Source organism: Ornithodoros turicata, chromosome 5 (genome assembly GCF_037126465.1).
Source record: "Ornithodoros turicata isolate Travis chromosome 5, ASM3712646v1, whole genome shotgun sequence".
Taxonomy (NCBI): domain Eukaryota; kingdom Metazoa; phylum Arthropoda; class Arachnida; order Ixodida; family Argasidae; genus Ornithodoros; species Ornithodoros turicata.
Window position 1 is genome coordinate 12859287 of NC_088205.1, and position 13206 is coordinate 12872492.

The following is a 13206-nucleotide window of genomic DNA, read 5'->3' on the forward strand; positions in this document are numbered from 1 at the left end:
TCGCCGGGTCTGTGATGCCGTCTGCCAACACAAGTCAATCGATCATCACCAATCGCCGAAGATGCATAAAACGCGTCGGGCCTAAATTCCGTTCCAGAGTTGATTCGCGCTAGCAAATTGCACGCGTAACGAGAAGGAGAGAAAAAAAAAGAGAGAGATGGCACTCCGCATGCAAGGCTAATGAAAACGAAGAGCTCCTCCTCTCCAAAAAGGCAAGTTATTCGTGCAAACAAAAAAGAAAAAAATCTATTTCACACACGAAGCGTCATAAATGAATAAGAAAGGCTGCACCGAGGCAGCGCGCATTCGAGGAGGTTCCCTTCCTTCCTCGCTTCGATCCAACCTCATGAAAGTGGACGCTCCCGGATGGGAGGGAAAGAACAGGAGAGGACGTAGGGACTCAAAACCCAGACGTCCTCCCCCGCCGTTCCAGAGAACAGCGCTACGGCGCACTTGAGCATATGGGTGATACAATGAACGCGACGTTGACCCGCGATCCCAGAACAACAACATGGCCGCTCGCTGGGAACCCGCCGGTGATCGCGTCCCTTCTTCTAGGTTACGTGTACATCGTCAAGGTGGCCGGCCCGCGGTTCATGCGGGACCGGAAGCCGTTCGACTTGAAACCCCTGATCCTCGTCTACAATGCGACTATGGTTCTTCTCAACGTGTACTTCACGTACAACTTTCTGGTGAGGTCTTACCTGGGCGGCGGCTACAGTATTCTCTGCCAAGGGATCAAGTTCGACGCTGACCGGCGGACATTAGAACTGGTGTCTCTATGCTGGTGGTACCTCCTCGTCCGTATCGCAGACCTGCTAGACACGGTGTTTTTCGTGTTGCGCAAGAAAGACTCCCACGTGTCGTTTCTTCACGTCGTCCACCACGTCCTGGTGGTGTTCAACGGCTGGTTCGGGCTCTCGTACGGCCCCGACGGACAGGTCATGTTCTGTATCTGTCTAAACAGCTTGGTGCACATACTGATGTACTCTTACTACTTCCTGTCCCTTCTGGGACCCGCCGTGCAGAAGCATCTCTGGTGGAAGAAGTACCTAACTCAAGTGCAGCTCGTACAGTTCGTCTTCATCTTCGTACATAGCACCCTGCCTTTGTTTGTGGAATGCGGCTATCCGCGGACTCACACCTTCATCGTCCTGTCAGAGTCTGCGTTGTTCTTCGCGCTCTTCATCCATTTCTACCGTCGTGCTTACGAAAACCGAAAGCTGCAGCGTGGGACGGCGCCGGTGACCGACATCGGGCTTAGGCCTAAAGCTGCTTGAACGCCACGAAGATCACGATGATATCGAACACATACAACGCTAGGATCTTCATCCCTTGTTTTCATGAGCGTCGTAAAGAAGTAATACTGTGATGTAAGTTTCCAGGGTCGTTCCCACGATTGTCGGCCGTCCGAGGAAATGTTTGTAAACTGAAATTTCCGTCGAGAAGGTTCGAGCCGCTTCTCCGATTCGGTCTCGACAATTATAGCAGTCACCGCACGTTTATACCGTGGTAGTATAAGCTTTCGTTAAGCGTGGCACTGCCTATTTGCATTTCGACGCGGCAATATAAGCTAGGACGAAAGAGACGAATTCTAGACATTGCTGTGCGCGCTGCACTGTAGAAAATTGTTGCGTGAAACCGTTATACAAAACAAAATACATAGGGATTTGTTTCGATCTACGAGAACTACATCATACAAGCGAACCACAGTTGTTTGTAACGAGCGCAGAATTAGCTCGCGAAAATACGAGTCGTTGTCTTTCCCTTATTATCACGGTGGGTTTGTCCCGCCTTCTCGAAGGTGTGCCAACAAAGTGGTCTCTTTCTTACGCTGCCATACACAATCATCAGAAGTGCTGCATAAGACAGTTGCGCCCGTGCCGAGGGGGCATCTCCCCCCCTCCCAAATGTTCCAACCGTGAGTTGTGTACAATGAAGACCCGTTTGACTTTCATGTGGACCCAAGCCCAAAAACGAAACTGTGTTGTGGTTGCATTGTATGTTTATTAGCATCACGTGACATGAGTGCTCAGACGTGTACTGATGTGGTACTTGACTATTACATATACCAGAAGGTCATCTGTCTCCTTACTGTCCTATAACTCAGTGGGTTACATAAGGTTCCGTGGATTGATGGTTACAGGTTCTACGATAAGGTATACTCCGCAAACAAGTGCGTTTCCACATACGCAAAACAAAAAAAGAGGAAAGAACGCAAAACGAATATTTGCAACGAAGAAACGAAAGGCTTTCGCAAGTATTCCATATTGCAGCGAGCGTGCTCACAAACGCTCACACACAGAGAATGCATTTCAAAGCTCGACTGCTCGAAATAGGCGGTCGAAGGCGTAGACGCAATGGCCGGCGAGACCCAGCCTAGTCGATGGCTTCCCTGCCGCACGCTCGAGCCGTGCGGGGAAGCCGCTGCTGCGGCGGTCCAGCCATATTGCGCGACAGCGCTTCTCTAAGCTCGATTTTGATGCCGTGTTCGTCCTAAATGTTCAGAGGTCATTCTGAAATGGAGTTTTTTGACGATGTTCGGGTGCAACGTATGCAACTTCGCTGCGGGAAAGCTCGGAAGGTAAGACTAGCGTACGCCTTCCCCATTTGATCGATGTGTAGTACGATGAAACGATTCTACGTGGTCACGAAAGTAATGACGTTACCACTAATACTGACTAAAACAGTACCAATGAATTTGTTAAATTGTCGGAAATTTCGTTCCGTGACGGTTCATCGCGTTCAGTCTCAGGAACGGGTGCCATCCAACGTGAGGGTGAACCTATACCGTGTCACACGGAAGTGATTTCTTACCCCTGGCTACGTTTTAAACACGAGGCTGCCGTCATACTTGGCAATGACACGGACACGATGAGTAGCTCAGCTCTGGCATCAGATACGACGTTTTCGAAAAAGAAAACTCCCGTTTGTCTTGCTTCCCCCCTCATACATCGTTGGTGATACACTGCGTACTTTCGCCTTTATGACCTCGCAATGAACTTATATATACAAAAAGCTAGGACACAACACACACATTTTTTTTCGGCTTACTCCGAGGGCGCAAGTATTTGTCTGAAGATTTATTCATCTTTCTTTAAGATTAATTAGTCTATCTTACAACTCCATTTGTCTTCTTTCTCGTAATAGACACATATATTTTCCAATCCCTCATAACAACTGGGACCAGTGGCGTAGCTAGACAGGGGAGGTCGTTCCGGGGGTTCTAGCCCCCCCCCCTCCCTCCCCCGAACTCGTACCTTTGGTGGTGCATCTGGGAGAGGGGAAACGAGGGTGAAACCCTGCCTCCCCATGTTATAATGTTTCCATAGAGACCCCGTCCCGCAATATTTTTGCTTGATTGATTTTTAAAAGAAAAAAAAATGGAGACGTTAGTCTCGAGCCACTCGGGACTGGCTACTCCAGGACGCGTTATTAAGAAAAGCAAGGGAAACTACACAAAACTCGACGCTTTGAAACGCAATATTTTTCTGGTTACGCTGCAGATTTACGCACAAGGTGAGCTAGTCTATATTTGTGTGGAGACATATGCTGCAGGAACAAAGCCCTTGTTTGGGGGGGGGGGGGGGGGTTCTGTCTTGATATCAAACTGCATATACTACACACTACACTACATACATACTAGTATACTACATATATGTACCTTTTTGGAGGTACGTCCTTACCACTACAGACAGACCTCGCTTGGGTTCAACATAAAAAAAAAAAAAAAAAACATAGAACGGCAATGACAAAGACGGACTATCAGGTGCATTCTGCGCTATCACAGTAATCTTTACAATAAGTAGCACGTGACTACAGCGGACAATATCCCCGCATATCGAAGAAGAAGCATACTAGGATGTCTTCGTATACATATAGGATGCTGGTAATGCAGAAATTAACAACAATTAACGAGCGAGTTCTCATCGGTGTAAGTTCGAAGCCGCAAGCATTTGCTATTGTATCTAATCTTACAAACGAAAAAGGGACTCTCAAAGTAGTTTTGCCAGCACGCTATAAAGGCCGCGATAGACGCATTTCGAAGCGTCACTTCAGCAACGTATTGGCAATGCATCCTTACAAGCAGGTGTGCACAGGCTCCCGTTACTATAGCAACCGCGTTAGCTCTGTTGGAGTGATGTGGCTCCTCTTATGGGAAACCAACTGACGTCATAAAAAAAGAAAAGGCCCGTAAACATGACGTCAAAAAGAGCGACGTAATAACGGAAAATACACGTGGCAGGATGATTATCCTTTCGCAAAACAAATAATTCCAGCCGCCGCGAGTAATCCTCGGCACAGCTAGAGAGAGGATTTTCCATCCTGGAGGATTATAGAACAGGTGTTGTAAGTCCAATGAGTCGGAGCCCATCTCTGGTCACTCTGCTGTATCATAATCCTGCGGGCGGAAAACAGGTATCGATTGGTTCTGTACATTGGTCTTCCGTTCACCGTCGTTCCTCTCGACTATGAAGGTTCCTGCCTCAGTTCCTTCAATCGTAAAACCATTTTCTATATATTGCGACGCAACGGGTCGTCAAGAAGGGATGCTTCCTGGCGAGATGCTGTGCATGTTGGACTGGAGTTTTCTCCGAGTTGATGTTTGAGCCCTGTAGCCTCAAGCCGAGAGTTTTCAGGGCTTAGATTGAGTTTTCAACTGGGCGTATAATGCATAAGAGATAAACTGATGTTCTGAGGCTGGAACAACATAGAAGGAACAGATACAAACAAAGCCTCAAATTGCCTAAGAAATCAACGATGAAGATGTGGGTAATGCGGGTAATGCGTAAGATGCGGTAATCCAGAAGATGTGGGTTCGATCCCTACAGCTGGCTAACCTTTTCAGTGACTTTCATCTTCAGCGTATAATGCATGTAGCCATTAGCAACCAACAACAACAACAACTAATACATGTAGTGACGACCCCTCTGTCCCTCACTCCTTCCTGCTGTCCTCTCTACACCTGTCCATGTCTGTACACCGCTCGTAACCACAGTTGCTTCGCGGCGCTACCGCGGCATTTAAAAAAAGAAGACGACCGTAGTGATGAAATTGGCCACTTAATTTTTGGCTGAACACACTGATTAGTACGAGATATGAAATGATGACGTGATGGGTGAATAATGATGTTATGTAGACCATTGTCCTCAGTATATGACGTGATGCCCTCATGGTCAGATAATGTCAGTGCACAAAGATGTAATAGGCATTGGAGACCAAACAGCGGGGTAAGATTCTGACAGTCGAACAAAATAGAAATAAATAAAAAGTATTAGAATGAATGCGAAACGAAAGATGTCGTTACCTTCAGAGTCATACAAACGGAAGGTAATTCATCAGTTGTCTCAATCGTGATTTATGATCGATAGAAAAAACGCAATTTACGCTTTCCCTCTCTTTCTCAAGAAGGCTGACAATGCGGAGCGCGCTCTCATTGGTCTCCGCAAACGATATGTGTAATAATGGTGGAAGATCGTTTCCGAAAACCAGTCCGAGGCCTCTCTGCATTGTCGCGCTTCCTCAGAAGGAGAGACAGGGGGAACGCATAAAGTGTGGTTTTGCACACATTGATGACACATGACGTCACATTGCTAAGCTTGGATTTGATAACTTCCTCCATCGTATCGTTTTCGTAGAATTCTTACTAAGACTCGCTAACTGTCAAAGTAACGATATCCTTCAGTCCGCGATGAGAAAGTAGCCGACTTGAGAAAATCCCTGAGAGCTTAGCGCGGCTTTGAACTATGGGAACTTGCTGGTAACAAAGGAGAAGAAGGGATCCAAGCTGTTTCGGTTCTTTCTCTCTCCGTCGATTGTCCACAAGAAGTCAAGGTCAGCGAAAACGAAACGTGAAAGGAGGCTGTTCCTTCAGTAATCTCCCAGGATCCAACGCGTACGCAAGGAGCACTGGGATTTTCCGAAATCGTCTATTTTTAGTCATCTCCCCACAAACAGCACCCCTCTATCTGCGGGTCCTTTACTTTCAACACTTGGGGGAAGCCCCTGCCCGGGTCAAGCAAAAGTACTTCTACGCTCTGATGTATATTACGGAGAAAAGTCATCATGGAAATAAAAGAAGTCATTAGAAGGCGATTAAAGATATTAAATATGTCAGGAAGAGCGAAAAATGGAGGACCCAGTGATCCGGTACAGTCTTTGGGTAGTAACTAAGTTATAAGTAACTTGTAACTAGTTACTTTTCAGCAATGACTAGTAGTTACTTACTAGTAGTTAGTTACTCGCTACTTTAAGACAAAAGTAACTTCTAACTGTAACTAGTTCCCGTGTTTTCTTTTTTGTTGAAGTAACTGTAAAACGTAACTATGTTACTGAGGTATGGCAATATTTTCCACGCGTCAGTCCCCTGGCGTCGTTTTGTCGAGGCTAGGACAGTACAAGTGCAAAAACAAAGTATTTGACAGTTACATTTATTCGGTTTTATTCCCTTAGAATGCAACTGTAAACTAAGTTATTTTAACGCTGTAACTGTAGCTGTAACTATAGTTACATTTCAAAACCAGCGAAAGTTACTATTTTTGCAAGTTAACTATAACTTAGTTACTTTTTATGAGTAACCTAACCATGACCGATCTGGTGAAGATAGCTTAAAGCAAAAGCCTCAGGCCGATAGACTGTTCTGCTGTACCAATTCATCTAAGTAAGAACAGTCACTGTTCGAAATACCCCGACCTGAAGCTTTCACTTCAATCAGAAGATGTATCTTCAGTTTTGCTGGTTTAGCTTTATATTGCCAGTGATAGCGAACAGAGTTAACCAATAGCCAACCCACAATGCCTGTTTCAGAATTTCTTCTCTGTACTGAAGCATCTGCTCCTGTACGGATTTTACGCGCAAATACGCAGGAAGTTACGCTGTTGGGTCACTTTTCGAAAATCCGTGCTTTCTCGTCGTCATACCGAGCTTCCTTCTCGAGATCAAGAAGGAAGGAAGATGATGGAAGGGAAGCCAAGGAGGAAAGTGTCCACCCCTGAAGCCGAAAGTAGACTCACCTATCTCCTGATACTGAACATACTCGGAAGAAGGTGTCTGGCAGTGCCCATTGGAGCGAGAGGTGTGACGAAAAGCCTGCAGAAAATGGGTCAGTCAGGCTGTGGTACGAGTTAGGTTCAAAATTCGTGGCGTCCCAGAGTGATCGAATTAGTTTTGTCCCCCCCCCCCCTCCAATATCTCTTGCAGAGGACACAGTTGGCGTCCCTGACTGGGATCGAATTAACCCGTAACCTTTTGACAATCCCTCTCTCTGGGTCGTCGTCAATTCCCGCGAAACCGTCACTGGCGTCAAAAAAAGCTAACTCATCAGTGTCATGGCTCTAGGTAGGTCTGTCAACGATGTTGGCAGTTGCAAAAGTGGATTTTGAACAGGCCTCGCATATGCGTGAAGGTGCTCCGTGCCTGTGCATGAAATGAAATGCTTGTTTTCGTTTCCCTTACATTCTGAGTGTCAACTTAAAGAACCACGTAAAAGAAAGTAAGGTACGGCAGATTTTAGGTCACTCTATAGGAGCTACATCGAGGTACGTGCTGCTTCGAATACTAACCACAGCCGAGTTGCTGGAAATGGCGAGGTCGAGGGCTACTACAAAGCCGCATGTGGAAACATCGATCTACCTCGCGTAGGGCCCACACGTATCGGCTGTAATAAAAATCGCAAGACTCGTGGTATGGCCAATAAAAAAGACCCGGGAACGTTTCTTCTCCAGCTCGAACTCAAGAGTCTCCAGCAGTTGCTAGTGGTCGTATCGTGAAGATGGATCAATTAAAATGTGTGTCCCTCGCCTCCCTTTGTAAACATTCCTTTACTCATTTTTACGATACGTTTTTTTGTAGGAAGTGCGAATAAACAACAACTTTCTTTTGAGACGATGGAAATGTGACTAATACGTAGTGCGTATGTAACCGATGCGTACAGTTATGGTATACTCCTCTTGCGGTACTTTCTGGAAAGCCTTGACGGGGCTTGTTATTCTCCGTAAGTTAGGACGTCTTCACGTGACTTGACAGCAGAACGTGCTTAATATACTGGACGACACCAAACGGTCGAGGTCACCAAAAGCGCTCCCGACGAAATTTACATCCCTGGATCGCTATTATGCCAAGGTCGCCATTGTCGCTGAACCGTGCAGTTAGGCGCGGGGGTAGGGTCATGTGACGTGTAGACAGTATATAGATGAAGCAGATCCTCATTTTATTGTGAATTCGTCCGTGACGTCATAATAAGACTCAGATAGGACAAATAGACGTCTTCTATTAACACTGTAGATGGAGTTCCACGTTCGGGTAAGTGAGTGCGGCGTCTGGTAGGAAGCAGCTGGTGAACACTACAGCTAGAAGGGTTCGAACCCGCAGTAATGTTCCCAAACTGAGCAGCTGTGACTATGACGTCTATATAGTCACACCAAGTCTCACTTAGTACCAAACCATTAGATTATGCTGCCGGTAATGTGACCCGCCGCAACAGAAAGAACTGCCAACGTCAAGAGGAAAGCTTCAAGTAGCGGCGTCAGAAGCTGCTCATATGCAAACAACGTGTAACGCGAATGTGGCGAGGAAACAAGTGTCGTCCTGGGAAGTCGCTGCTGTGATAAATAAGCTGCTGCAGGAATCCATCTTCCGTACTCTGAGCAGGAGCGGCCTTGGAAGGCGGGGAAACCTTTTCGTCATCGGACAAGACAACGTTGCAGAGCGAGCTTGTAGTGTCGGTATATTTTGAAAAGGCGCCTTTCGCCCTGTTCAGTTGTTGTGCTTTGTCAACAAGGGAAGCAACATCCATGGCCATTCACTGCCCTCGGGTGAGTCTATGTGGTTGATTGCCTTCAAGGGCTAGGTGTCAGGATGCCAAGATGTGACCCTTTAACTACGGTAGGCCATAAACCTTTAGCCACAGATACGATGTGCTGTTGGGCGCCTTCTTGATGTACCCAGGGAAGATGCCGATAGCGGTACTTACTTTGAGTTGACTAATAAGCGACCGCTACCTTTCATTGGGTACCGAGCGCACACCCGTTCCGAGAACTGAGTCGGATGACCGTAGAAGGTTTTTTTAACGCTTTAATTTAGCCTCATTCCCCATGTACTACACCAAGGCTTCCGTGCCTGTAGGATGTGCTGTATATACTTCCGGATGATAGTGTAATTTGGGAAAAGGTCACCCTTCCATCTCACCAGTTATTTTTCTGACTTAGTGAGTGGAGGAACATGCGCCGTCCCAGGAGGGCAACGTGGCAGCAAATCAACTACTGACCGCAAAGCGGCACAACTGCCCCACCCCCCTGGTAAGTCTACCTCTCGTTCATTGACAGTTCCTACTTGATCTTGTCAACTAGATGACGTACCATAGGCATGTTTATAACTCGTAGAACATTATAACAACATGTATGCAACGTTTCCAAATGCGAGTCGCTTTCTACCTCTCGGTTCCTTCGACAGTGTCGCAACAGGTAACATCCTTCCCTTCCAGACACGACCAGCATGCACCTAAGCCTCCAGGGTACCCTGGAAACGCTTTCCAAGTCCCGCGATCCACGTACAGCGGGATGGCTGCTGACCGGCAACCCTGCAGTGACTGTCACCATCATCTGCCTGTACATCTGCTTCGTCAAGTACTGGGGACCCGAATGGATGAGAGACCGGAAGCCCTTTCAACTGACGGCTCTCATAAGGGCGTACAACCTGACCATGATAGGTCTTCACGCTTTCTTCGCAGCCTTCTTCTTCGGTAACACTTACCTCGTCGGCAATTATAGCTGGTTCTGTACGGGCATCGACTTCAAGCCCACGCCGCAATCTATGAAACTGCTGAACGGTTGCTGGTTTTATTTCTTTGTTCGAATCGGAGAATTCCTGGACACGGTGTTCTTCGTCCTGCGCAAGAAGAACACTCACGTGTCTGTCTTGCATATCGTCCATCATTCCATCATCGTGTGGAACGGTTGGTTAGGTCTCACGTTCGGAGCCGAAGGTCAAGTGATGCTGGCCATCTGCATCAACTCGCTCGTTCATGTCATCATGTACGGCTACTACTTTCTGGCGTCCTTCGGGCCGGCCGTGGCCAAGTACCTCTGGTGGAAAAAGTACCTTACTCAGTTGCAAATCGGCCAGCTGACGTTCTTTGTAATGTACGCTATGATACCCATGTTTTACGACTGTGGTTATCCCAAAGTGATGACGTACATAGGCCTCGTCGAAGCTGTAATCATCTTGGCGCTCTTTTGCAACTTTTATCTGTCAGCCTACACGAAGAGGCGACGAGTTCTCAAAACAGCTTAGGCCAGTGGTCTCCAAACTAGGAGGCCACAGTGATGTGTCAAGGGAGAGGTGGGGACAATCTGCTGTTGTGTTTCAAACAATCGAAAAAAAAAAAAACCTTTGAGAAGAGGAATGATCAGCACTTTCATACTCTCAGCAAACTGAATCTTCAAATAGCTTTCTGTGATAGGGTTAAAAGTCGTGAGAAAACCGTGATCATAAGCGAGTGCAGAGCAATCGGTCTGCAGATCAACTTTTCCCACCTGGTGCTAATTTAACGTGTGTAGAAATCTCAACGTACACTGATCAACATCCTCAGTAGTCAACCTACACGTAGCCACAGAGCTCGGTTCCCCCTAGACGAGCACTAAAAATACTATCTTCAAATCACATACTTTGCCTGTAAGGAATGTTCTCTCAGGCGCGGGAACATAATAAGCATTTGCTGTTTAAAGCGGCGTTGTTGAAACGTCCACATGAGAGCTTATCGTGTCATCTATACTTCTCTGAGGGTTCAAACTGGATGTTGCCTAAAGTGGGGGCCACTTTGGAAACCACTGGCAACGTGTTCAGATTTCCACTTCTTGTGTCTGGTAGATTGAGCTGGACCTTTTAGACCCCAGTCACTCGTAGAATGATGCATGTAGTGGCTAAAGTGGCCAATAACAGACCTAGCACCCGATTCCACCAAGAACTGTGCCAGCAGGTCTGGCCAGCGAAGCAAGCACATGAAGCCCAAAAGCAAGCTAGCGCACTCAGTTGACCCAATTACTGAACGCATTGAGACTAACGAGTTAACGACTAACTATCCGAGTTATCGCTATCTCCCTTATAATTCACAAAAAGGGCGGAGAGCACCGACAGTGGGTGGGTGGGATTTGAGAGAGTGCTGGCCCAATCTACCAACTTTATTATCTGAACCACTTCCTAACTTCATGTACTGTTCCACGACGTCCTTAGCATGGAAGTACGTGAATTGTACACAGACGTTCTTTTTTTTTAAAAAAATATGAGGCCAGGAAGACCTGCAAATAAAGAGCTCAGATTACTCACAGACCATATGCATACTTGTTCGTGGGCAAGACGACAGCACGGGCTCCCAGAGTCGACTCCAAATGCTATGGTTGTTAATTAGAGGTATTAAGTTAATAAGGCAAGATATGCTGGAAGCAACAACCTGCAGTAGGTCATTCCGGACGTTCACTTCAGGTTCAATACATGAAAGTTGGAGCGAAGTTCCTTGGCCTGTCGCGATCAAACGATCTTCAAGACACAGGAAAAGATACACTGAACTATAATATCCAAGGACCCTGGCTCGAATACCATTTCAAGTGTAAAGAAGAAAGGTGAGTCACTAAATAGTCGCGATAACTACAGACAGCTGTTCCACTAAAGTATAAACGATATTGCTCCTCATAGCAGGTCTAAGGCAAAGATGACGTGGTGTCGTACTCCCGTGTATTGGCTCACGTTTCGTTCCTTACGAATGAAGAACATACAACCGGGATATATTCGCTGTAATCGAAACATTAGCTGAACTGCTGAACCCGTGCTGCAACATTGAGACAGTTTCTTAGCGTACACGACACTACACATGCTCTAGTGCAGTGTTTCTCAACCGCGGGTGTTCCGCGAGCCTTGTTCTGAGGTTCAGCACCTGCGAGCGGTCTTGACCGCATACCAAGGCTCGCTCTCAGATAGCCTTCTTATCGGGGTAACATCTCATTACGGCCAAAGTCTCATTACTGCCAATAATTCAATCTCCAATAAGTCCATAAGGGTACACTGCATGGTAACATTTTATAACGACCGAAGTCTCATTACGGCCAATAATTCTTTAATACCCAATAAGGCCATAAGGGTACACTGCATGGTAACATCTCATGACGGTCAATAATTCTTTAATCCCCAATAAGGCCATAAGGGCACACTGTATGGTAACATTTCATTACGACCGAAGTCTCATTACGACTAATAATTCTTTAGTCAATCGTTATCGGACCGTGCTCGACATTTGATCGTTGGCATTGGGAGTGACATCGAGATCGTATAGGATCAGGTTGCCGTGGTTGACGGCCATGCAAAAAGTAGCGCCAGCAGCTGTCGTCTTCATCGGTTGCTCAACCCGCGCAATTCAACCCGACGTTTTCTCGTGCGTTTCGAAAGCATTCCAAGCACTTGGAAAGTCGAAGAAAATTCTGAGCTACTCTCCTGCGTGAACTTGGGATTTACAAGCATCAGTGGCGACCCAGAAAGCGTTACCTGCGGGCAAGTACTGCGAAACAGTCGAATGAACCCGGCCAGACCCGGCAAACCACAAGCGACATCTTGCGACGAAACATCTAGTTTCCCCTCAAGCACTTCTACACAGTTGCCCCATAGTCTAGTATAGTATAGGTTCCTCGAGGTCGCGCTGGCACCATTACGGGTTCCCTCGAATAACATACTGTAAATTACTTTTATTCGCGACGTATTAATTTTCGCGAATTTCGCGACCGCTAAAAATCGCGAAAATGTGTACTCGCGAGCACAGCTTGACGTTCATCCCGCGAAAGGAAACAGCCCTGGAATCGCGAAATTATTACTCGCGAATAACTTCGCAAGTGACCGAATGCGCGATTCGCGAAAATTAATACATCGCGAATAAAAATAAGTTTACAGCAAGTTGAGGACTACTGCTGGTGCGAACAAACCCGGCGTAAGACAAAGACGTGCGATACGTTTAGCATGCTCTAGTAAGCAGTAAACCCTCGGAAACCAACAGGACTGAGAAAAAGTTGGACATAAGCAGAAATTCGATAAACCCGGAATTGCCACGAAATCGGTGACAGTACCCCGCCGGAAGCCTACAAAAATAAAAATCAAAGCAAGCAAATAAACCTTGATAGTGGATATCTTTGTAGCCTTCTAATTCACGCAGCAAATGAGAGATAGCCA

The 13206-nt window shown here is 46.7% G+C and overlaps 3 protein-coding genes across 7 annotated transcripts in view; 2 read left to right on the forward strand and 1 right to left on the reverse strand.

Annotated features, from left to right (window-relative positions):
- Window positions 1–13206, reverse strand: part of LOC135394051 (sialin-like) — a 136964-nt gene that overhangs the window by 107629 nt on the left and 16129 nt on the right. The gene's annotated exons all lie outside the window — the stretch shown is intronic.
- LOC135395318 (very long chain fatty acid elongase AAEL008004-like) lies at window positions 202–2082 on the forward strand. Its single transcript, XM_064626548.1, has one exon. It carries the CDS (start codon window positions 462–464, stop codon window positions 1278–1280), a length of 819 nt encoding a protein of 272 aa, XP_064482618.1. The 5' UTR covers window positions 202–461; the 3' UTR covers window positions 1281–2082.
- LOC135394055 (very long chain fatty acid elongase 4-like) lies at window positions 9484–10375 on the forward strand. Its single transcript, XM_064624508.1, has one exon. It carries the CDS (start codon window positions 9493–9495, stop codon window positions 10288–10290), a length of 798 nt encoding a protein of 265 aa, XP_064480578.1. The 5' UTR covers window positions 9484–9492; the 3' UTR covers window positions 10291–10375.